At 39.0% G+C, this 26280-nt stretch overlaps 1 protein-coding gene across 2 annotated transcripts in view; it reads left to right on the top strand.

Annotated features, from left to right (window-relative positions):
* The window catches only part of ASB2 (ankyrin repeat and SOCS box containing 2), a 39125-nt gene extending 13200 nt beyond the window's left edge, over positions 1–25925 (top strand). For both annotated transcript variants that reach the window (XM_060756282.2, XM_060756273.2), the window contains 6 exons: positions 529–684; positions 3924–4169; positions 9336–9507; positions 15663–16227; positions 20104–20257; positions 21811–25925. In XM_060756282.2, coding sequence (XP_060612265.2) covers positions 529–684; positions 3924–4169; positions 9336–9507; positions 15663–16227; positions 20104–20257; positions 21811–21947 — 1430 coding nt within the window. In that variant the 3' untranslated portion in view covers positions 21948–25925. The remainder of the gene's footprint in view (positions 1–528; positions 685–3923; positions 4170–9335; positions 9508–15662; positions 16228–20103; positions 20258–21810) is intronic.
* The last annotated feature ends 355 nt before the right edge of the window (positions 25926–26280 follow it).

Raw genomic sequence — 26280 nt, 5'->3', positions numbered from 1 at the left:
GACACCTCCAAGGTCATGTGACCAGCATGACTGCATGGAATGCTGTTACCTTCCCACCAGAGCGGTACCTATTGATCTACTCAAATTTGCATGTTTTCAAACAGCTAGGTTAGTAGAAGCTGGGGCTAACAGCAGGAGCTCAGTCCACTCCCCAGATTCAAACTGCCAACCTTTTGATCAGCAAGTTCAGTAGCTCAGTGGTTTAACCTGCTGTGCCACCACTATGAATACATTTTCTACAAGGCTTGTTTAGATGTTCAGTATGGTCCACAGAGACTACAGCCCTAGTTCAAGTGAAAATGGTGATATAAAATTAAAAATGAGACTTTATTTATCACTGTGCTATTGAATTTTATTGATTCATTCACCAACTTTGACAGAAGTACACAGGAAATTCTTCCATGCTGTCATAAGGGTACATATAAAATGTAGTCTTTGTCATAGGAATCATCATAATAGCTACTGATGGTAGACTTATCTATGTGTGCTATGTGTGCTGCTACTTATAACCCCCTGTCTTCTCAATAGCTTACCCTGGGACAATTGATCAGCGTACACTTCAGGAGGAAACGGCACTCTACATAGCAACAAACAGAGGATATATTGATTGCATGCGTGTATTGTTGCAGGCAGGAGCAGAACCTGATATTGCAAACAAATCTAGGGAGACGCCACTTTATAAAGGTGAGTGACCTCTTCTCATTGGTCTTGAGTCCCCCAAGTAAACAGCATGTTGACATGAAATCTGGGGTGAAAAACTACCATACATGTTTACACAAAAGGTGTACAGAGCTGACCTTTAGAGCTGTCTTTATATATGAAAATGCTTCCAGTATTAAATTTCTCTAATAAGAAATGAAGGCATTTTTTTGTTTTTTCTTTTGACAATTTGTACAATTCACAAATACAGCCATCTATCATTCACTTTCTGTCAAAATGCCCCAGTTCAGTTCTCCAGCAGAGTTGTGCATGGAACCGTTTCCCTTCATTTTATCCATTCTTTCATTACTTTTGTTACCTTCAGGAGCATATAACGGGAAGCCCCCTCCCAGTAGGGAAATCAGTTTGACATGAAAGCAAGAGGGAGCTGATTCCGGCTCCTAGCCTGCTTTTCGTGAGCACATGGCACTTCATGCCTCCTTGCCTTGGAAACAGAGTGTGTGTGTATGTGGCATGCAGGACTAGAAAGCATGCACACCTACCTGCAGCTACGCACCTCCTCTAGAGTAAGAATGAAAACTTGCCCATTGCCTCCTTAACTTGGAAAGACAGAGTGTGTGTGGTGTGCTGGCCCAGAAAGCGCACACGCCTGCCTGCAGTTGAGTGCCTCCTCTAGAGTATGAATGAGAACTTGCCTCCTTGCCTTGGAAAGAGAGTGTGTGCATGTGTGGCCAGAAAGCGCCTGCGCCTGCCTGCAATCAAGTGCTTCTCCTTTAGAGTAGAAACAGGTGAGAAGCCTCCTTAAACACATGCCTGCCTGCAGATGAGCACCTGTCTTCTAGAGTAAGACAACTTCAATGCCTAGATATAGAACTATGAAATTTTTACATTCTTTCAAACTCCAGAAACGGGCATGGCCTTGATATTACTTGATTCCATCAAGCTGTTTGATAGAATCAAATGGATTTTAGTATTCAGTTGGGAAAACATAATTTTCTACACATGTTTGTCTCACTCATACAAAGGGGATAGATTAATTTGTGGATAGCGATTAGAGTAAATGACAGGGAATGAGTCATGGTCAGGACAGATGGGGAAAACACAAGGATGCCCTTTCTTCCCCTTGCTGTTTTTGTTCACAATTATACCTCCGGCTGAACTCATAGTCTTCTCTAGATTCTATAAAAAGATAACACATCAGTCTCTTTTGCTGATAGTAAATCCTGTACCTGACCAAATTTCAGTTATTGTTAGCCCTTAAGAAATGCTATCATCCTTTCACAAATCACACAAATTCAAAATTTACTACAGTAAATTTGATTTGATGCAGTTTAATTTATGAGAGCCATTCAGCAGTGGTACTCTCTGCCCTGGAGTGTGGTGGAGGCTCCTTCTTTGGAAGCTTTTAAACAGAGGCTGGATGGCCATCTGTCAGGGGTGATTTGAATGCAATATTCCTGCTTCTTGGCAGGGGGTTGGACTGGATGGCCCATGAGGTCTCTTCCAACTCTTTGATTCTATGATCTCCAGCTGAACAACAAGCCTTATTCTAATGATATTCCTCCACATCTGATGAGTACTGCGGATTATGGCAGGTTAATCTGGCTCTGCCCTGCTTCAGGAAAATTCAAGGAATGCTTCAAACTCCAGAGTATCCTGCAACTTTGTTGGACAGCTGGATCACGTCCATAGGGGACACTATTGCCGTTACCTTTTCTCCCCACACCCATCAGTGCATGGGAAATAGGATGGATTGGGTTTTGTTTCCACTGTTACCACCTCTTCTTCTGAGATGTGTTGACGCACCTTCTGATGTCAACATAGGGTGCTTGCAGTGGCCAGGAGCTCACATGGAGTGACAGCAACATAGAAGGTGAGGTGACAGTTCAGTGGGGCAGATGTGGCCTTGGCTTGGCTGGACCAGGTGAAGACCAAGCAGCAACTGCTAAGGGTTCCAGTTTCTGTTCTGTACAGGCTCTGGATTACTGGTTAGTTTAGATATGCCCACAAATGCACATGATAAAAGTTTCAATTTCCTTTTTAGCAGTCATATCTAAAATCCTACATCTCCCAGATGTCTTTGCAACAAAACCCATTTGAAAAATGAAAGCATTTTGGTTTATATTACATATTAGAATTACAATAAAGCTTTTTCATTGGAAAAAAATTATTTGAAAAGTGGCTTCTTGTTATCCAAAAATTTTAAAGTGTTTCAGATATTTCTAATAATACCTTTTATTAAGCATGTTATGAAAACATAAGGCCCATCCAGAAATCTAACTACTTCTGAAAATCTTTGCAATTTGGCAACAAATAACACTAAGAGTCTTGTTTCAAAGAGCTGTAAATTACAAATCTGTCATAAATATAACCAAACAATACACCTGATGCTAATTCAGGAGTCTGACCTTAAAGCAATTCTAAACTATCTCAACTAGTGTCCCTTCTACACTGCCATATAATCCAAATTATCAAAGCAAATAATCCATATCTTCTTTGAATTGGATTATATGAGTCTACACTGCCAAATAATCCAGTTCAAAGTAGATCATTTGAGTCACCTAAGGGCTGAGAAGGGTGGTATGCAAATATAGTAAATAAATAAATAAATTTTATATGGCAATACAGACAGGACCTACGATAGATGTAGTCATGCTTCCAACTTAAGTCAGTTTCTTCCTGCTTCAAGGAAAGTGTGTTCAAAACCACAGATGTTGCCTTCAACATGGATGTGACAGATGTTGCCTTAATTGTAGTTATGACTTCATACTTCTTTTTGTTCTTTCTAGTTCCCTTCCTTCCTCTCTTTCCTATATTATTGGGTTTCTCATTTTCTTTTCTAGTTGTATGGCTACTATTGAACTTTTCATGGATTATATTTTAGAAATAACAATTGTTTACAAAACCAGTTGTGCTGGCATGATGTGTATAGCAGAAACGTGCATATTCATCCAGAACTTAAAAATTGTAAACTAATAGCAATGGAAAATTTTATTTCAATTCTTCATTAAGTATTTCCAGAACATTTGAACCCACTTTAAATGACAAGGCTTCTTCCTATGGAATTCCCAGATTTGTAATTTGTTGTGGCACCAGAACTATCTGACAGAGAAGAGCACGTATCTCACAAAGCTACAAATTCCAGAATTCCATAGCGTTGAGGTAGTTAATGTGGCATAAAATGGTTACATTTTTGCAGTGTAAATACAGCCATGGCCATAGAATGACACTAGAATAAACCCAATCTTCTTTTTTACTGACAGCCTGTGAACGCAAAAATGCTGAAGCCGTCCAAGTGCTACTGCAGTATAATGCTGATGCAAATCACCGTTGCAATCGGGGATGGACTGCTCTCCATGAAGCTGTTGCTAGAAATGATTTGGACATAATAGAACATTTGGTCAAAGCTGGCGTCAAGATTGATGCTGCAAATTGTTATGGAATCACTTCTTTATTTGTGGCAGCTGAGAGTGGTCACTTAGAAGCTTTGAGATACCTTGCCAAGTGTGGTAAGTAGAACAGAAAACCTACATTTCGTGTACTGTGACTTACATTTGGAAAGTGATTAGTAATTTCTGAACAATGAGATTTTCAAAAGGTAATATAGGATTTGGAGGATAGTTGTTTTTGATACCATCAGGCAACATTTCCAAACAAAGAGGTCAAAGACATAATTTTCAGATAACAAAGGCCTAAATTGAATTGTTAGTTCCAAGCAGAACAGCCCCAATGAATCAGTGGAAATTTAATCAGTGGTGGCAATGATTTCAATGAGTCAATGGAACTAATCCAGTTGATACTAAATATGGGACTTATGACCTCATCACATTAATGAAAATAAGTGTCTGCAGATGCTTAGAGCCTTCTTCAAGAACGGAACCTCACGTCAGCCATCACATGACTCTGTGTGACTTTCGGCTATGGTTCCATCCCCAACTGGGGTCAAAAAAACAATGCCGGACACTCTCCCTGCAACATGGGAGGCTTCCTGTGTTGTGCCTGCTCTGATGGAGCCAGCACACTTCTGCCCTATTTGGGCGACGCTTCCCCTGTATAATGGGGAAAGTGTTGCTGAGCCTGTCATTTTACCATACTTGCAAAATGACATCCCCATGTGATAAGGTTGTTAGCCTTTAATATGCATCAATACCTCACAATTTTGCATTAAAAAGACAAAGTTACATTTTATATTATGGTAGTAGTGATGGAGATGTTTTGAATAAGATTTAGAAGTCCATAGGAATAAAAAATGGAAGGAAAAAAGAAGAGGGGACGATCAAATGCGAGATGGATGGATGTTATCCTTGAAGTGACTTGCTTGACCTTAAAGGAGCTGGGGGTGGCAACGGCCGACAGGGAGCTTTGGCATGGGCTGGTCCATGAGGTCATGAAGAGTTGGAAATGACTGAATGAATGATCAAGGAACTACACAAAATGAATTGTACAAAAACTTGACCTTTTTTGAACATTTGTTGTGATTACATTGGAGACCTCATAATATATTTGTCTTATTTGAACCATTAGAACCATTAGACACATTAGTACAGCAGCATTTTCTGGATAATTCACATGTCCTTAGTTCATCAGTTAAGGTTGGGATCCTGAAGAGAAAGAAGTTTCCCTTAGCCAAAAACCAGCCTGGCAATTCTGACATAGACAGTCCCCTACTAATGCTCATTTTTTTCCATTCAGCAAGAAGATCCTCCCACTGCAACCTATGGGAGGAAAAAAAATTAGATGCAGTCTAAGGCATGTTTGGATCTTTTTTTCCTTGTTGGAGACACAGGTCACATTTTCTAACAAATTAATAATATAACTTTACACTCTTTTTCCTAATTTGGTTTCATTAGCAAGACATTTAATCTTTAAAATGTTAAGAGTAAATTCAGTGAGTTATGTTTATACTACTTGAACAATGGAAGATGCATTCTATGGGATTTTGAGATCTGTACATAGTTTGCTGATAGCTCTCTGGCACAGATTTATCCCTCACAGCACTAAAAATCCAACATCCTCATAGAATGTAGCCATTTCAATTAATATCAAAGTACAAAAACTGCAGTGCAAAAGAGCTTCTAGTTTAAGTTCCAAAAGATAAAAAAATTTCAATGGTGCAATAAACATCTATAAAATGCAGCATGTACTCCTTTGTGGGAAGCTGTTTTTAAAAAGGTTGGGTGGCCATCTGCCAGGGATGGTTTTGCTGTGGGTTTTCTGCATTAGAAGGGAGTTAGACTAGATGACTTTTGAGATCTTTCTAACTTTACAATTCTGTGAACAGTATTAGCAAAAGATTCACAAGAGAAAAATCTAATAAAACTGTACAACTATTCCAAGCACTAAAAGTCCCTCTAATAATAACTTTATTACTTGTACGATGCAGAGAGTTTGCCATGAAATAAATATCCCATTTCTTTCTCATTAAGAAGTAGCCTGGTTTAGGACTTTGTAATTGTGTTCCTAGCTACAGTTATCTTAAAACTGCCAAACATAACAGAGGACTTTCTGTTGTTGCAAGAGAAGCAGATTCTCTTTGGCAGAGACCTCTGCAGCTGAAGCTTATGCATGTTTATTTCAAAGTTAAGTCCCACACTGTGCGATGAGGCTTTTTCTCAATTTTAGTGTACATTGGACTGCAGCCTATGTGACCAAGCAAGAGATAACTGACTGACTGGCATATTAGAATTTCACATTATATTATGATGGAGAAAGTACATGTAGATCTAGGGTCTTTGCAGTCCTCAATCTGATCTCATAACTCCCTCAGCTTTCCCCCCCCCCCCCCCCAAAAGCTCTTTACAAGTAATCACTTTGAGATGACAAAGGCTACATCGACACTTATCCAAATAATCTGAAATATACTATTCTGGAGCTGCTGTCATGCAACACTGGAATGTCCCCAGAGCCTTTTTTGTGACCAGATGGCCTGCCAGGCCAACAGTGCTTGGGGCTGCTGCTGCCATCACTGTGTTATCCATCAGAAGCAGTTATCTCACAGAGGCTTGTTGGTGATGTTGCTTTTCCTGGTCACATGGCTGAGTGTACTGTTGTCACCTTATAAAAAGCAACATCACCAGAAGGTCTTTGTGAGAAAGCTGCTCTTGATTAGCAATACAAGTGTGAGGCTAAAGGAAGTGTGTGGATAATGGATCAGGCCAGATACACCCTGCTCCAGCTTTCCATTCCTGGAAGTTCCAGAGTAAATTCTGTTTCCCAGTACTTCAGATGAAGACAAAATCAAATTTCATTTGAATACATTTTGAAAAGTAAACTCTGTGATATTCTTGCCTTAGGGCCACCCTAAGTCTGAAGCAATTTGAAGGCAGACAGCAACAAACTATAAAACACCGCCTTCCAACCCTCTGAGGGACCATGAACTAGCCCTCTGCTTGAAAAGATTGAGGACCTCTGCTGTACAATATGAATATTCTGACAGAGACATAAAGCCCTGACATAGGCACTGAATTCATTGTAGCCAAGCAAACACATCATACATAGCATCACATTTGCCATTTAAATCATGGGTACAAACATCAAGCCTTCATCTTATTTTTTTAAAAGTTATATCAGTAAAAAGTTGAGAACTATAACATTCATCCACCACCAGCATGTGGCTCCAGCACGGTATGGAAGTAAAGCAATTATAAATTAATACATTTGACATGTTTTCGTTGTTTATTTGTTCAGTCACTTCTGATTCTTCATGACCTCATGGACCAGTCCATGCCAGAACTCCCTGTCAGTCATGGCTACCCCCAGCTCCTTCAAGGTCAAGCCAGTCACTTCAAGGATAACATCCCTTGGTCGGCCCCTCTTCCTTTTTCCTTCAATTTTTCCTTCCCCAGCATCATTCTCTTCTCCAAGCTTTCCTGTCTTCTCATTATGTGGCCAAAGTACTCCATCTTTACCTCTAATATCCTTGCCTTCAGTGAGCAGTCAGGCATTATTTTTCCCCACCTCTTCTCACGGCTCGAGATGGGGTACAACATTGCTAAAACAGCATTAGCAAAAGATAAACAAAACACTCATTTAAAAATACTCCTTATAATACATGTTTTAATTGATATTAAAACATATTTCCACAGAATACACATTAAAACACACAAACAAACATTAGACATAAAATGGAAGTTTAAAATTTGCCATTAAAACTGTCTGAGTAGGCCTTCCAGAAGAGATAAGTCTTCACTTGTGCCTTAAATTGTGACAGCTGATCTAGCTATTGAAGCTCTTCTGGCAGGTCATTCCACAGTTTTGGGCTGGCCAATGAAAAAGTCATCTGGGTAGTGGTTGCCAGTCGGGTTCTGGCAGGCTGGAGTGGATGCCCCTCAGAGGTCCTAAGTGTGCAGGGTGGATTGTACAGGAGAAGGAGATCCTATAGGTAACCTGAACCCAAACTATGTAGGACTTTAAAGGTCAATACCAACACCTTGCACTTTGCCTGGAAACTAGTGGAGTGATTTTAGGATAGATATAATATGCTCACACCTAGATATTTTTGAAATCAATCTGGGTATTGTATTTTGAACCACCTGTAGTTTCTGAACTTAGTACAAAGGTAGCCCAATGTAAAGCACACTGCAGAAGTCGCACCTTGAGGTTACCAGCACATGCAGTACCATCTTAAGGTCCTCCAATTCTAGGAAGGGACACAGCTGGCAGAGTAGCCAAAGATGATAGTAAGTACTCCCTGACCATCGCATCTACCTGGTCTGACATTGGGAGAGAGAGATCCAGGAGCACTCCCAAATTGAAAACACAGTCTTTCGGGGCGGGGTGGGTGGGTAACCCCATCCAGAACTGGTTGACTTACCTCTATCCCCAGATTAGGACCCTTGATGGCAAGCACCTCTGTTTTGTCTAGATTCAGTTTCAATTTGTTTTTCCTCATCCAGTTTATTACCTTCTCCAGGCATTACTTCAGAGGAGACATGCTATCCTTAGCTGAAGCTATTTTTGAAGGAATGGAGAAATGTATTTGGTGTCATGAGCATACTGATACCATCCCGCCCCCATGCTTATGGATGATCTCTTCCAGCAGCTTCATATAAATATTGGGGATAGAATGGCACCTTGTGGGATGCCACATAACAGCTCTTTTTTCTGAGGAGCAGCTATCCCCAAGTGCCACCATCTGGAACTTGTCTAACAGATATGACCTGAACCACTGAAGCACAGTGCCTCTGATTCCCAGAAGAACACCATGGTTGATGGTATCAAAGGCCATCAAAGGTTGATACCATCAACCACGCACCCCCCCTGTTGGTGTTGAGACAGAGATCATCCACCAAGGCAATCTCAACTCTGTATCCTGCTCTGAAGCCGGCTTGAAATGGGTCAAGGAAGTGTGTGTCATCCAAGATTGCCTGGAGTTGGAGGGCAACTGCCTTCCAATAAACAAATAATAAATTATTCCCATACTCTGTATATTGCTATAACCACCTGCGGAAGAAGAAGAAATACTCCAAAGGGAACCTGCTCCCTCTTATTTAGTGAGCAAGGGATTCTCTGTCTGTAGATATTCTCTGTTGTGTTCAAATCAGTTTGTGTATTGTTTATGCTACTACACTAACATGATGCCAGGAGAAGTCTGGATTTCCTCTCTATAACAGACATAACCAGCTGACTTTAATCTGCTGAAACTAACTGGTATCTTGTATCTCTTTCATTCTTAGGAGCTGATATTAATACCCAAGCCAGTGACAAAGCCTCTGCACTCTATGAAGCTGCTAAAAATGGCCATGAGAATATTGTGGAGTTCCTTTTGTCTCAGGGTGCTGATGCTAACAAAGCCAATAAGAATGGGTTATTACCTATTCACATGGCCTCTAAAAAAGGCTATTATAAGTAAGTTGTTTCATTAATTTTCAGAATTTTTAGAATTCTTGGCCTCTGTTAATGATATATTTTGTTAGATCTCATCTTTTTTGCTAAATTTAGTGACTCTTCCACAAAACCTACCCCGGAGGGTTACAAAATCCTTTGGAGCAGGATTTTAGGCACTGTGAAGACCTATAGCAAGAAAAGAGGAAAATAAAGACCTAATCGCACTGATTATCGATACCAAAGTACACACCAGTCAGAGTGGTGTAGTGGTTTGAGCGTTGGACTAAAACTCTAGAGACCAGAGTTTAAGGACTTGGTCACAAAGAGAAATAACTAATACCCTTTGCATATGAGTCCCTATGGGTATGATCACATGGCACATGGCTCATTTTGTCTGCAACCCATAGGAACTTGCATGCAAAGTGTATGCAGTCAATAGCGTTTGTAAAATGGAATCCAAATCATCTTCACCCATAGCTTTTTTTTCAATGCGGCAGAGCTATGGCTTGCCAATTGTGATTGTACTTGCATATGCATCTCTTCAGTGATGTGAACCCCTAAGGTGTGTTTTGGGGGGGGGGGGGGTGTTTCCCTACAAATTGATTCTCCTTTGTTGAATCAGTCAGCAGTACACTTCTGTTAGCAGTCAGAGAAAGACACTGAGTAAAGCTATTCATATTTTCACATTATTTGATTACTTTTAATTTAATTGTTTGAACTGCAGAACTCAATATGAACAGAAAAACATGTTTTCCTCTTTCCCCATTGGGACAGAGGTTACAGACTTGTGCAGCTGTGCAAGATCTGCCCCAAAATGTTTTAAAAGTAACGGTGATGTTGTGCAGGACTTTTTGAGGTCATTTGACTACCAACCTCTTTTTTATATCCGATTTTTCAGGGAAGGCACAGTGACAGGTATATGTCCAGGAATCAAGGCATAGGGGACAGGAGGAAAAACAGGGAGACAGTTGCTCACTCAGTAGAGGAGATCATAGCATCATAGAATAATAGAATCATAGAGGTGGAAGAGACCTTGTGGGCCAGTCCAACCCCCTTGCCAAGAAGCAGGAAAATCATATTCAAAGCACCTTTGGTAGATGATAAGTTCCCAAGTCTCTGGTGAGCTGTGGAAACTCCACTGGGTTACCCTGGGCAATCTCTCCATCTCAGAGTAAGACAAAGGAAACTTCCCTCTGGAGGGACTCAGAACGCCTTACAACAGCAAAAATTCAAAGCTACACAATAAATAACATTTTAAAAACAACATACATAATAAATAAATTATAAAATATAAAATATAAAAGACAGTTTGCCAAGTTAAAAACATAATCTAACTCAATCAAAACATTGTAGTCCAATAACTCTTAATCTTTACCAGTTCAATCCATCTTATCTGTGAATGCCTAATTCCATAGCCAGGATTTCAGTTGCTTCCTGAAGGTCAGGAGGGAGGGGGCAGACCTAACCTCGATGGGGAGAGAGTTCCAAACCCCTGTGATAGGTTTGTCTAAGGCCTCTTCCACACAGCTGAATAAAATCCCACATTTTCTGCTTTGAACTGGAACATATGGCAGTGTGGACACAGATAACCCAATTCAAAGCAGATATTGTGGGATTGTCTGCCTTAAAATTCTGAGTTATATGGGTGTGTGGAAGGGCCCTGAGAAAAGGAAAGGGACAGTTCTTTCTCCTTCTGTTTCTTCATGAAGGAGTTGTAATGAAACTTTGAAGACACACTTAACACACTAAAAAATCCTTGTAAGCTTTTTCGGAAACAACTTGAGGGTATACAACAACCACCACCAGAGTATACTATTAAATTTGAACCACTGATTAGATTTGGAACAATCCTTGAAGTTAATTATTTAGTCCCTTGAAGTTAATTATTTAGTTAATTATTTAACCAAAGTTGGTTTTTTTATTTACTTACTTCATTTCTACCCCACCTTTCTCAACCCCGAAGGGGACTCAAGGTGGCCTCCAAATCCGGCAAAAATTCAATGCCGCTCAAGTAAATAATAAAACACATCTCATCAAAATAGAAACAATCTTAGTATATAAACAATTAAAACAAATAGCAGTCAATCAAACCATATAAAATATCGAGTAATGAGCTCTCCCTCCCCAATGTGTTAGGGACTGACATAACATGTCTACACAGGGAGTACATCTGTTTCTTTCTTTCCTGAAATTTGCTGTGGACTAACAGGCAATGTCTCATGGACCGGCACCAGTCCAGTCCATGGGCTATCTCTTTGAATAGCATTGATTTAGTTCAGAGCCTTGCTCAATGCAGGAATCTTGCAGTTAGAGTATCCCTGGTTAAATTACTCTTATATCTGTGTTTTCAATATCTCCAGCAAAGGAACTGAAATCTTTGTGAGTAAAATGTTAGTGGAGTGCTTCCAGGAATAGAACAGGAGCCAAAATTCATTTTATATAATTTTACAAGGTAAAATAAAATCACTGAAGCAAAGATGTGATTATGCTATTGGACCCCTCTCAACTTCAAATCCAAGCAACCAAACAAATAAACATGATCCCAAGCAGAATTTCATTGTGCAAAAGTTGGTTTGAAGATGTGAAATCAAACAGTAGTAAAAAAGCTATGAAATGAAACAGTTTTCCATCTATAGTGACTCAGACCAAGTATCTAAAGTACGAACCTTGCCTCCCTCCTCTTTAGCCAGTTATTTTTAATCCCTTTGGTATTCTGGATAACAATGCTGTTCATGGCAGTCTCTCTTTTTAAGCATGTGGATTTAATACGTCATTCTGCAGGAATCCTGTGTTCAGAGTCACTGCCAGGAAATAAAAGCTCCATAACATTAAAAAGGCCAGGGAGATATATATGTTCTTGCTGATCATTTGTTTATTATGCACAATTGTCTCCCTTTGTTTTAGATAGTGTGCCTTTCAACTTCTCGACTTTAGTGTAATATTATTAACACTTAACAATCACTAGCATCTATGATCAAGATGTGATGGGTAATTAATATCCTGTGCATTGGTATCTGGATAAATATATTGACAGTGGAGTTCCATCTATTTTACCAAGAAATAATGGGTTCCATGTTGGAAAGAAAGTCAGTAAAGCAGGGCTTGTGGATGAGCCTATTATTATGGAAGGGAGGGGAAAATGCTAACAAAGAGACAAAAGATGTCCAAATAAAAAGAAAATGACCATCAACTTGTATATGGAGCTTGAAAGATTTATGCAACCATATAAAAGGTGGGTTACTGTGAGTTTTCTGGGCTATATGGCCATGTTCCAGAAGCATTCTCTGCTGACATTTCGCCACATCTATGACAGTCATCCTCAGAGGTTGAGGGTCTGTTGGAAACTAGGAAAGTGAGGTTTATATATTTGTAGAATGTCCAGGGTGGAAGAAAGAACTCTTGTCTGTTTGGAACATGGCCATACAGCCCGGAAAACCCACAGCAACCCAGTGATTCCAACCATGAATGTATAAAAGGTCTTATACCACTATATACCTACCTAAGTATCCACTTCCACAAAAAACAGACTTCAGGAGACTATTTACATGAGTATAACTTCTTTTAAATGTTTGTATAACATCTTTTAAATGTCATACATGATGGTATGATTAGTTCAGTTTTTACAAATATATTTCAGTGACCAAAATAGGCATTTCAAGTCAAAGCAGCTCATGTTTTATACAGCATTTTAGTAAAACCCTTTAAGTTTATTTTTATCATATATATTTTATGTATAAAATGATGCTCTTTTTTGCTTGGAATACATTAAGTATGTACATTACATCACTCACATAAAGACTTAAAAGGAAGGACGAAAGTAGTAATAGGGAGAAGCATCTTCAGATCAATTCATATCACTCTGTGCTTTATATTAGAAGTCATGTATGGAATAGTTTTTCTGAAGAGCACTTCATCTGTAGTATACATTTTTACAGCTAAACACATGTTTGAAATATTAGATACAGCATTCTAAGAGATGCAATATAAGGATAACAGATTCAGGCTATGTATGGATTTTATTTTTCCATGTCAGGAGCGATTTGAGAAACTGTAAGTTGCTTATGGTGTGAGAGAATTGGCCATCTGGAAGGATCTCGCCCAGGCAATGCTCGGATGTTTTGATGTTTTACCATCCTTTTAGGAGGCTTCTCTCATGTCCCCGCATGAGAAGCTGGAGCTGATAGAAGGAGATCACCTGCACTCCCCCCGAATTCAAACCTATGACCTGTCAGTCTTCAGTCCTACCTGCACAAGGATTTAGTCCTTTGAACCACCAGGAGCTCCATATTACCATATGTATGGTAATCAAAAAGAATACTGGTCGTATGCATTGGCCAATACCTTCATCAAAATGATGGATGTATTGTGGTAGTTGTTATTTAACCTTCTCTGCTAAATAGTGCAACGACCAAACTACAACTCCCAGAATTCCATAACATTTGGCTATGGCAGTTAAAGTTGTGAAAACTACGCTAATTCTACCATGTAGATGTACACATTGACAGGAAACCATTTGAAATTGTAGTGTCTCTTTAATTCAGCCTGCATGAGCCAGTAAGCCATCTCAAACCGTACATTTTAATAAATCCCAATAAATTGCAAGAGGATGACTAATGCTGTACTTGAGTTATTCCCCTTTCAGCACCGTGTGTGACTTTTCAGCTATTATGGCAGTTACAAAGCATTTATTAGTGCTGGACACCTGCCAGCTAAAGAGCACCCTGCCTTCCAGGGAGCATCACTGCTGGGGAGAGGTCAGGCTCTCTGTTTTGAGATATGATCTGTACATGAATTTCCTCGGGGAGCTTTGTTATTTCTTTCCAATGAGGGCATAATGTCTTGAGAGCAAGGGTAAAGGCAAGTAGACATGCTGAGAGTTTTTCTTCCTTTTCTTTTGCACAAATACTTTGTCTGTTTAGACCAGGGTTTTGACATAGATTCCAGTCAGCCCCATGCAGTAAAAGATTACACAGGCCAAAACAACCCAGAGGGCAATGGTCCCCCCTCCTTAGCATAGACTTTTTCTCAGCTTTAACTTGTAATATATGCAACAAGCCTGTCTTAAGCCAGAATTGTTCAAGAATATTTTAGATATTCTCTATCTAATATTCTCTATCTCGCTCTCTATCTTCTTCTTGAGTACTTTCAGTTAGTAGGGCTTTTTTTTGCAATGCACATGATGATAGCCTTTGCTGATCCTTTGCCTTTCTTTTCACTTATTGGTGACATTGTTACATAGGCAATCCCTCATAGCCTGAGGATGATGGGCCTCCAAGTCTAGCGTCTTGGCAGTGAGTCCATAGGTGGCTGTGGAGCCATATTCTTGACCCGCATGTTCTCCCACAGTGAGGGCATCGGTTTCCAGGTGGAAGGCGATCCTTGACACAGGGTTGGCTTGACACAGCAGTGGAACTCTCTGCCCCGGAGTGTGGTGGAGGCTCCTTCTTTGGAAGCTTTTAAACAGAGGCTGGATGGCCATCTGCCAGGGGTGATTTGAATGCAATATTCCTGCTTCTTGGCAGGGGGTTGGACTGGATGGCCCATGAGGTCTCGTCCAACTCTTTGATTCTATGATTCTATGATTCTATGACATGCCTTCCTCTTGGCACATTTCTCCTTTTCATCCTCCATTTTTGCCTCTTCGAATTCTGCAGCACTGCAGGTCACAGCTGATCTCCAGTTAGAGTGCTCAAGGGCCAGAACTTCCCAGTTCTTGGTGTTTATGCCACACTTTTTAAGGTTAGCTTTTAGCCCATCTTTAAATCTCTTTTCCTGTCCACCAATGTTATGTTTCCCATTTTTCAGTTGGGAGTATAGTAACTGCTTTGGGAGACGGCAATTGGGCATTCCAACAACATGGCCAGTCCAGCGGCATTGATGGAGTAGGCAACATTGTATTTACAAGTCAAAAGAAACATGGAGCAGGGATTCCCATTCATTATCATACTGCCTTCAAAATTATGTAGAAATATAACCTACACCTGAGTCTAGGTGTAGATTGTTGTCTATTTCCCAAAGCCTTTTATGGTCATGTATCTTAAGTACATTGACAGCAGAGATTATTTGTTTCTGTGATATGTTAGCACAGCACCTATCAAACAGAGATTCCTATACAGTAGGCTATGAAAACAAACATAAAAGATGCATATTTGACCCTTGATTCATTGTTTTGCCAGGATTCTGAAAATGCTTCTCCCTGTAACTAGTCGCACTCGAATCAAGCGCAGTGGCATCAGTCCTTTGCATTTGGCAGCTGAAAGCAACCGTGATGATGTCTTGGAAGAACTGATTGAGGCTGGATTTGATGTGAATGCCATTCTCTCAGAGGAACGTTCTCGACTTTATGAAGACCGGCGCACCAGTGTCCTCTACTTTTCAGTAATTAACAACAATATTTATGCTACTGAACTGCTTCTGGAGGCTGGGGCCAATCCCAATGTCGATCTCATCAACCCACTGCTCATATCCATCCGCCATGGTTGCTTAAAGACAATGAAGCTGCTTCTTGACTATGGAGCCAACATTGATGCCTACATTGCCTCCCACCCTACTACGTTTCCTGCTACCATCATGTTTTCAATGAAGTATCTTGCCCTGTTGAAATATCTGATGGATTTGGGATGTGATGCCTACTCCTGTTTTAAGTGTCAGTATGGATGCGGTCCACATCCTCCCATTGAAACTAGGAGGGACAGGTTTAATGATGAACCCCAAGTGAATAAAGAGCAAAGAAATGTACAGGTAAGCTGCCTTATACTTTCTCTGTGGTATTATAATGATCATATAGAGCAAAACCATGACTTAGATAATGATACAGTCTGTCTTTGGAAGTCACCACTTTCAGTCTCTTGGTTTTCTGATTTAAAATAGGGTAAGTAACTGCAATTGGAAACTCCATCAGAAATTCTAAAATGTCAGCTGTACATTATTCAGCACAGATATATATCTGAGCTGGTGGCACAGCGGGTTAAACCGCTGAGCTGCTGAAGTAGCTGACTGAAGCCTGGGGAGCAGCAGGGTGAGCTCTTGCTGCTAGGTCTATCTTATGCCAGCCTAGCAGTTTGAAAACATACAAGTGTGAGTAGCTCAGTAGGTATCGCTTCTGCGGGAAGGTAACGGTGCTCCATACAGTCATGCTGGCCACATAACCTTAGAGGTAACACCGGCTCTTCAGCTTAGAAATGAGGATGAGTGCCATTTTCCATAGTCAGACACGACTAGATTTAATGTCAGGGGAAACCTTTACCTTTTATATATGGACTACAAGTCCCAGAAGCCATCCAAAAACATGGAGAGTGCCTGTGGTGGCAGGAAGTTTTAGGAGCTACAGTCCTAAGAAGTAATTTTTCAAAAGACATAGTAACTTTTTGTCAGTTATATGGCAGTTTTTTAAATTTATGATTTGAATCAACACCCAATATTTCATATTGGATAAAAAAATCTGCTTAGCCTTGGACTTTTTGAGTACTTTTAGCTGAGTCAGTAAATAACTTTCAGGAACTGTATCTTGAACATAAATGAGATCTAAGCAACAGAGGGATTTTTGTACATTGAACATTGCTGAGAGACTATTGGATAATAATCTGCTTCTCTATGCCCTGGCCTAAAAGAGATCATCTGTGATTTTTTCGTACATGTTGTCTCTGAAGGCTTTAAAGGGCAAAGGTCTTTATTGCACACTGTTGGCAAACAAGCACAGCAGGTGGACCATCACAAAGATGATGGTGCCATTGCCACCACCTCACAATGAAACTCTTCGAGGCTATTGATCTGAAAATCAGGTCAATAGTTCCTGATTACTTTGCAATCCTAGGACTTACCTGGGATCATGAAGAACTATATTTTAATGTGTGTGTTTATAGAATTTTTGCAATGTTTGTGTCTTTTGACTGTGCTGTGACCTGCCTCAAGCAATGAAGAGAGGTGGATAAGAAATAAAATTGTTGTTGTTGTCATCAGATTCTGTGCTGGTAAATTGTTGCTATCCCATGTCACTGGAACAGCATGAGATAGCAGCAGGCTTGTGGTAATATCCAAAATCCAGATTAAAAGAGATCATTACAGAAATATGAGAATGAAAGTGAAACTTTAAAAGAAAGGCAACAGTGAAACAAGCTAATAATTAGAGAGATATTTTAACTGAATTCCACTAGAGGGCACTTGAACAATTTCACCGGGAGAGAAACTCTTATTTACAGCTTATTTTTCCATTCTTGTTCTTTCCTAAACAATGTACTTCATTTAGCTTCAGAATCATTCTTTTCTATTTTCAGGGCAGTATATTTGGGAGATTTTTGTATTAAAAATGGAGGCTCCCCCTTCCCCATTTTACAAAAATATGTTTCCTTGGTGTTGCTAATGATTTAAGAAATGAGCACTGGCTATGTTAGGAGCCAGTATGTGTAGTGATTTGTGTACTGGACTGAGATGTTGGAGATCAGAGTTCAAATACCCACTTGGTCATGGATGTTCTCGGCCAAGTCACAATCTCTTGGTCTCAGAGGAAGGCAATGAAAACCTGCTCTGAACAATTTTTCCCAAGAAAACCCTGTAAAAGGGTACTTTAGGGTTGCTATAAACATGCAGCAACAACAGCAAGAGCAGCAACAAATGTGCTGTGCTAAAGAAGACTGTAATAAGAATCCTGTGTTTATTCTCTATAGACTTGCATTTTGTATTGTTTTACATATTGTGTGGGCAAATTGGATTTTTGTGTAAGCTACATACAGAAGTCTTTAAGGAACTAAATGAAAAATAAAATACAAATTATCTACACTATGCCTTTTGGAAGTTTCTGTGAGATGACCAGATATATGAAAAACAGAAGGTGCAGGTCAACACACAATGAAATAGTGTTCTAGACTGTACAACCTTAGACAAAGGGGTCATCATTTATTTGTAAAATCTCTTCCATATGTATAATATATTAGAACATTAGGAAGTGGTCTGGGTCAAAACTTTGTTCCTGATATGCTTTCTAATTACCTTCAGCAACAAGTTTTATATGAGGTTATATTCAGAACAGATTTTTCACACTTCTAACCTTAAATGATATTGTGAAAAGTTATGTTGTATGTCACTTTTTTCTGCAAAATATATAGAAGTGCTTTGACATTGCTTCTGTGTCTGATGGCAGCACCTATAGTGCGCGTCCTTCCACATTTTTCCCCGGGGCATCCAGACAATGCTTCAGGAGAAAACGGATGCTTTTGGCACAAAGCAGAGAAACCCTGGTTTGTGTCAAGGTAATTTGTCTATTGGAAAGACCCAGCTCTTTCAGAAGACCTGGGTCTTTCCAGCTTCAGGCGCTGTGTAGATGGGACTGGGGATTGCACCGCATGACCAACTACACATCTGTCTTGGGTTTCTTCAGCTGCTGGAGCTCAAGAAACCCAAGACAGCTCCCACTCCCTCTCAAAACCCCCTTTTAAAGCCTTTAAAAAAAAGGAATATACCCAGCTGCCAATTCCCCTTTTCTGGAGTTCTCCTGGCTTGGACCAATGATGCACCAAGAGAAGAGGGGAGGAGGAAAATAATTCCTAGTGATTGCTCCCAGCTTAAAGAGCTGTGTGGAACTGCCCTGACTTGTATGTCTGGTTCATATAGTTACTGAAGAAAGAAAACTTCCCTGAAGTCATGACCTTTTTTGAATTTTCTTACCCTAGTTTATTCAAAATTTCTTAGCCTACAATGAACATGAGTAAATAACAGTAGTTTCCACTGTCACAATAATATTATGTAATATTATGTAACAGTAATGTACCATCTAAATATGAATTCATAATATGCTTAACAAAGATATTCGCATTCACTTTCCCAGAAAACTGTTCCCCATCTGGTCTCAAATGTATCCTCATCAATCAATACTTCCCAAATAAAAATGTGTACAGCTCCCTCAAGTGGAATTGCAAGAAAACAGCATTGGTTCCTCAACCAAAACACGTTGGAACTCAATTTTGAAATATAATTTCTCATGCCTAGAATAAGGACAGCTGGTGGCTCTTGGTCTCAATCTGAAATACCAAATAACTATTCAAAGTATTGTATCTATTTGCAGGATAGATTCAGCACTTGGATACCTCATTTAAAGTTTGAACTAAAACCTGGCACAGGCTAGTATAAAATCAAGCAATCATACTTACATTTAGATATTTCACCTATATATTTTTAGCCTGGAATACTAACTTATAAGATCTCTAATGTTGAAATTTTAATAATTTTAATAATTTATTACAAAATTGGAAATGTGATAGTCCCTGAGATGTTTTTCAGAATATTGGACTATGTGTGTGTGTAAAAGTTTAAAAATTGGCAAATAGCAGCTATAAGTATGTATAATAAGGCAGTAATGTAAAGTTTGTACTCTTTTTATTATGTCTTCCCCATATATATGCAACTGATCATATGATCACTTGCGCTATGAATTCATCTATATTCATTTTTCATTTAAGTAAGCTGGTTTTTCTTTTATCTGCCTGTTAAAGTTTTATGGCCTGCTGGCTTTATTAATGTATTTGCCCCCCACCCCAGTATTTTCAGGTTTTGTTTCAACTGCTCAAAGATCACTGATATGGGAGTCGTTTATTCATTAATTCGTTAATTTATTTTTCTCTCCAGTTTTGTGAAATGGTTTCAGCTCCAGAGATAAGTCGTTGGGCAGGACCGATTATTGATGTTCTTTTAGATTACGTGGGCAACGTGCAACTTTGTTCCCGGCTGAAGGAGCATATCGACAGTTATGAAGGGTGGTCTAACATTAAATTAAAAGCAGGTTGGTTAATTCTCTGTGTGATTCTACATCATAATATAACTGACATTACCATTACTTTTCAACGGAAAGTTGTTCCACTGGCTCCAAACAGAGTCTTCTATATTGGCATTGTGACTATTGCTGAGATGGAGGAGGTTTAGATCTGATGTAGTTTCTTTCCACTCTCATTCTACTCCTTTCATAGGTCTAATGCTGACAAACTCTAGTACTCAGAGTAGATCTGATGACTAGTAGCTCCATCAACAGCTCTTTAAGGACCCTTCCACACAGTCATATAACCCAGAATATCAAAGAAAAAAACCCGACAATATCTGCTTTGATCTGGGTTATCTGAGTCCACACTGCCATATATTCCAGTTCAAAGCAGAAAATGCAGGATTTTATTCAGCTGTAAGGAAGGGGCCTATGCTAACCTGGTATAAGGACTCTTCTGACCAAAGGGGATTTATGATGACAAGTGACACCTTGCGTCTAATCCTAATACCTGTATCTAACACATGCTTACAATTAAGAATCTATCGTGAACCAAGAACCTCTGTGAATGATAACTTTGAAGTAGGAAATTATGGTTACTAGTATTCGTAGTTTAAGGTTGGTTTTCATAGCCTAGCTTATTTGGAAGCCATTAACCATAGCTCAGTTGTAATGGGACACATGCATAACAATGGGTTAGGATTGTTGCTCACTTTACAAAGGAAGAGGTGAAGTAGTTATGAACAGATATTTGGATCTCATTCATATTTTATCCTGTTAATATCTCAAACAAGAATCTAATGAGCCAAATTAGATGGTAGTGTTAATACTAGGCTTGTGCACAGGTTCGGAGTGGTCGGTTCCCTTCAGTCAATCTGGCTTGTTCAGCTTGTCTGGATGGATGGGCACAGGCATCACATATTTTCTTCTGTTATGGCACTGTGTGGCAGCAGATTACAGCTCCTCCTCCTGAATTCAACAAGAAGGATGCTTCTTTAACCCAGTTCTTCAAACCCAGACTCCCTTGAAAAGAAGATAGGAAAGGTTCCCAGGAAGGATGCTTCCTTAACCTCATTGCTCAAACCCAGGTTCACTTGAACGGAAGAAAGGAAAGGATCCCAGGAACATAAAAGGGAGCCTTGTAAGTGCCCCATTCCTGCCAATGGGCCAGATCCCAGTTATTTAGGCTGTGAACCAAAAACAGCTATTTGGCAACCCGCCTGTTTTTTGGAGGCGCACAGAAACGGATCCACAAGTCTTCCAGAATTCAACCAGCAGAAACGGATCAAGGTTCAGCTGAAATGCACAAGCCTAGTTTATACCGCTTTTCAAATTCCTTGATAATTTTTATTGTTGTTGGATTGTTATTTTTTAGTGTCATCTCTGTGACCTAACTTAAATTGTTTTGATTGTTTGGTGGTGTTAAAACTTGAAAATGAACTCTGTATGAACATAGGTTTTTTTAAGTGATTGCATAGATTTTTTTTAAAGAAACAATGTTGGAAACATCAGGTCAAAACTGATTTTAAAACACATTTATAACTATTATTTTACTTATCTGAGACTATTTTCTTTTTCAGAACCACCAAGGCCACTTGTTCACCTCTGCCGCATCAAAATTAGAAGTTTGATTGGGAAAAACCGTATTTCCCTTATTGACTCCTTGCCCCTCCCAGGAAGATTAATTCGCTATTTACAGTATGATAATCGCCAGTGACCTCAGAGAAACCTGGCAATCAATCGCAAGAAGAAGTATATGTATGACAAAACACAGTCACATGATGGAGTCAGATTGATATAATGAAAGATTTTGCTTTGCCTTGCAAGGGGGGAAAGGATGTCTGCACAGAAGGATCTGATCCAACTGTGTTAAGTGTATGGATAACTGGTGAGACAAGTCAGGTTAAAGGATTCTAGGAGCAAATGGTAAAAGAGGTTGTATGCTATTTTGCAGAGAAATTCAATTGGAGTTGGTCGTGCCACATCAGTAGTATCATATAATGCAAGGAGGAGAAAATGAAAGAGCACATAGGAAAAGTTCACAAAGGCAATCACAATTATCTCCCAATACACACTCACACAGATAGCATATGAGCCCAGTGATGATACCGTTTCATTTTCTCAGTGACATTTCTCATGCTCTCCACTTCCAGCATTAACAAGATTGGCTGTGAGTTCTGTTTGCAGTCTGACTGTTCACACGTTATGTTGGACTGCATGACTGGCTGCCATGTGAGGTAAGCAGAATTACTTACAAAGATGAGAAGAATGTTTTATGAATGGTTGCATATCCAAAATCATCTTGGTCTCAAGCAAAGATCTTGAGATCAATAGTTGAATGGGTGAAGATGAATTTAACACAGTTTTCTAGTGTGATAAGACTTTCTAGCTATTTTTCTCTTTCACTTTTTTCTTCTAACTTAGTTTTCTCATTATGTTGATCCTCTCAGTGATCAACATCCTGGGCCTTTTACAATTTTTGTTCTTGTTCCTACATAACTCACATGTTTAAAAGTGGGTGCTGTAAAGAATTATTGGCCCATTTTGTCACGTTAACACAAAGTCAATTGAGCTAGAGGTGCCACATTTTCAGATTAGCACAAGGATGAATTACAATTTTTTTAATTGTCCGAGAACTTGTGGAAAATGGTTTCACAAACAGTTGCACAACTGTTTAAGATATAATCCAATGCAGCTGCACTGGCATGGATTTTCACATTTTCAGATTAGCACAAGGATGAATTACATTTTTTTTAATTGTCTGAGAACTTGTGGAAAATGGTTTCACAAACAGTTGCACAACTATTTAAGATATAATCCAATGCAACTGCACTAGCATGGATTTTCATTCCACTAGTGACAACTTTAAAAGTAAGAAAAGAAAAAATCTTACAGATTTAAGTCTTGTGTTTTATGCTAGTTAGACAAAAGAATAATACAGGATTATGTTTTAGTTTATTGTAGCACACCAGCATTCAATCCTGATATGGAGCCCCCAGTGGTGCAATGGGTTAAACCTTTGTGCCGGCAAGATCAGTCAGCGGTTCGAATCCGGGGAAAGCGTGTGGGCAATGTCCTTGCAGATGGCCAATTCTCTCACACCAGAAGCGACTTGCAGTTTCTCAAGTCACTCCAGACACGAAAAAAATTCCTGATATTGCTGAAGCCAATGGTGTTTAATCCTATTCTATCAGTAGTGGAGGAAAGGAAAAATTCAGGTCCTCCATTGCTTCATGAAGACTTGACAAAACACCTATAGAGCTGCTGTTGCTGGAAGTTGGGTAGTGTGCTTTTGCACAACTGTCAGCAGATGGTAGTCTAGCTTCTAATCAAGTAGTTTATCTTAATTTGACTTTGAGTTTGAAATCCAGTGGTTGAAATCATGGCTAAATAAGAGCTCAGAGTAACCTTCAATCAACCAATGTACAATTTATATGTGCAAAATAGTAGCTAAATAGTAGTAAAATTACTAAAAAATGAAACCATAGTTTCATTGGGATGATTTAAGTGAGGTAATAGTGACCCCACACAAAGCCACTGACGTCAAATTTCTTTTTAGTGAGGTCTGTGGTTATAATTGGTTGACATTCTGTTCATGTTGAACATTTCCATTTGATGTTTTATGTCTTTCCTTCCCTCACTATAATAGATATTGGCTAAATATATATTTGATGTACATAAAAGTTGCCATGTGTAGACTGAGCGCTGGCAAAGTTTTGTTTGTTTTAGAAAAGTGACAATAGCAATAACCCTGACTCCAAAATCAGCTACCCAGATAGAACCAAACAAAACAATAAAGTTCATATACATCTCAGTAATGTCTCATGGAGATGCACGCATAGTAAGGCATCTTTTGGATAAAGGTCTCTAAACTTTAAATTATGCAATGCAGAGCTGGAATATATACTATAAATAACAGAGCAGTTTTTGCGGTTCAGTGAAAGAAAATATTGCAGAGTATTTTCAAGGTTGCAAGTTTACATTAAACTTATTTTGTAGGGAAAATATTCTGATTATGAATGGAATTATACTATTCTTGACTCATATTATATAGAAGAAGGAACAGGATTTTTTAAGGGACAAAGTTACCTTTCTATTCTTGAAAATATTGAAGGAAAAGCAGCATGGAAAAGGAATTCGTAACTTTTCTTCCATTTTCCATGCAGAGTATTCATATGTCCATAAACTATGAACAACTCCAATTAGTTGTTGTAAGCTTTCATGGCTGGAATCACTGGGTTGCTGTGAGTTTCCCAGGCTGTATGGCCATGTTCCAGAAGCAATCTCTCCTGATGTTTCACTCACATCTATGGCAAGCATCCTCAGAGGTTGTGAGGTCTGTTGGAAACTAGGCAAGTGAGGTTTATATATCTGTGGAATGTCCAGAGTGGAAGAAAGAACTCTTGTCTGCTTGAGGCACATGTGAATGCTGCAATTGGCCACCTTGATTAGCATTTAATGGCCTTTTAAAAAAGCACTAAAAAAGCAGGGGAATTCCAGACAAGAATCAATCAGGACCAGCTAACACCTCCCAACAAAGGATTCCCCCAGGAAGCAACCAACCACACTTTGAAACTGCAAGGCCATTAAATTATAATCAAGCTAACCAATTGCAACATTTACACTTGCCTCAAGCAGACAAAGTTCTTTCTCCCACCCTGGACATTCCACAGATACATAAACTCCACTTGCCTAGTTTCCAACAGACCTCACAACCTCTGAGGGTGCCTGCCATATATGTGGGTGAAATGTCAGGAGAGAATGCTTCTAGAACATGGCCATACAGCCTGGAAAACTCATAGCAACCCAACTTCAGTTAGGTGATCAATCTTCTCTGCAGAAAAAAACCCCATACACAACCCTCAAGAGATTATGTACATAAAGAGAAGAAGAAATGGTCCACTGAAAAGTTCCCTGGGCAACAGAGCTTTAACTTGAAACTGCCATCCTTTTTATACAGTTGGTTTACATGGATTTGCACATAGCGCATGCTACCTCTTACTCATTTCTTAGCTCTAGTAATTGAATTATACATAGAGAAATATTTTCATGCATAGATCATTTGGATCTCCTTTGCAAAAGGCTCCTGGATTACTAAAAGCAAGACTGCTTGAGCAATGCATTATATATGTGAAACTGTATATGTATAACTCATATCTCCACAAAGCAGTCTGCTCTGGGGGAAAAACAAGCACTGTAATGAGTATATGGCCTTCTATTGCTCCAGTGACTTCCTAGGAAACTTGAGTTTTTACAAAATTATTTCACCAGTTATATCAAATCTGTATAAACTGTTTTATAAATAGTAAATGCATATGTATAAAAGTGGTTGTAAATTTGAAAGATGAAACTGTTAGGATTTTATAACAAGTCCGGCACTCCCAGTATATGGCGTGAAGGCATAGATTAATGGAGGATGATAATAGAAAATGTCTTATTATCCTGTATAAGATATTCAAGGAATATTCTATTTTGTCCATATTATTTTAGCATTCTGTTGCCTTGTTGTTTTTTTAATTTCATAGGTTTGTGTACAATCAAATTAATGTAATGAGGCACTTTTGAAGCTTTGGTTTTGTTACAGCTTTTTAAAAACGGTTGTACTTGATCACAGGAATGGATGTGTGTGTGCAATATTGATAAAAATATTATATTTATAGGTTTTATCGTTTGCATTAAATTTGAGTAAAACTGTCACATGAGTATTTTTTTAAAAGAAATATTTCAATAATATAAGTAGAATAAGCTTTTTAAATGTTTACTGTAATAGGAACCCAAATATGTTTAGACTGGAACTATTTAAGCCATTGTAAATCATAATAAGCATGGAAGAAAGAGTTGCATTTCTCTTTATCTCATTCTACTTTAAAATAACCCCAAAATGGATATTTTATTTTATTTTGTCTCAAAAGCCTTGCATAAATAAGTATAAAATTGATAAAAATAGAGGGAGCACAAGCGGCTAAATAATTTTTGACCAAAAATGGGCAACAGCAACCGCATTGTCTGAAGCTTTAAACAATTCTTCCTCTGTGCATAAAGCAGGGCAT

Source organism: Anolis sagrei, chromosome 1, assembly GCF_037176765.1.
Source record: "Anolis sagrei isolate rAnoSag1 chromosome 1, rAnoSag1.mat, whole genome shotgun sequence".
NCBI lineage: Eukaryota > Metazoa > Chordata > Lepidosauria > Squamata > Dactyloidae > Anolis > Anolis sagrei.
This window is presented reverse-complemented; position numbering and strand designations above follow the sequence as displayed.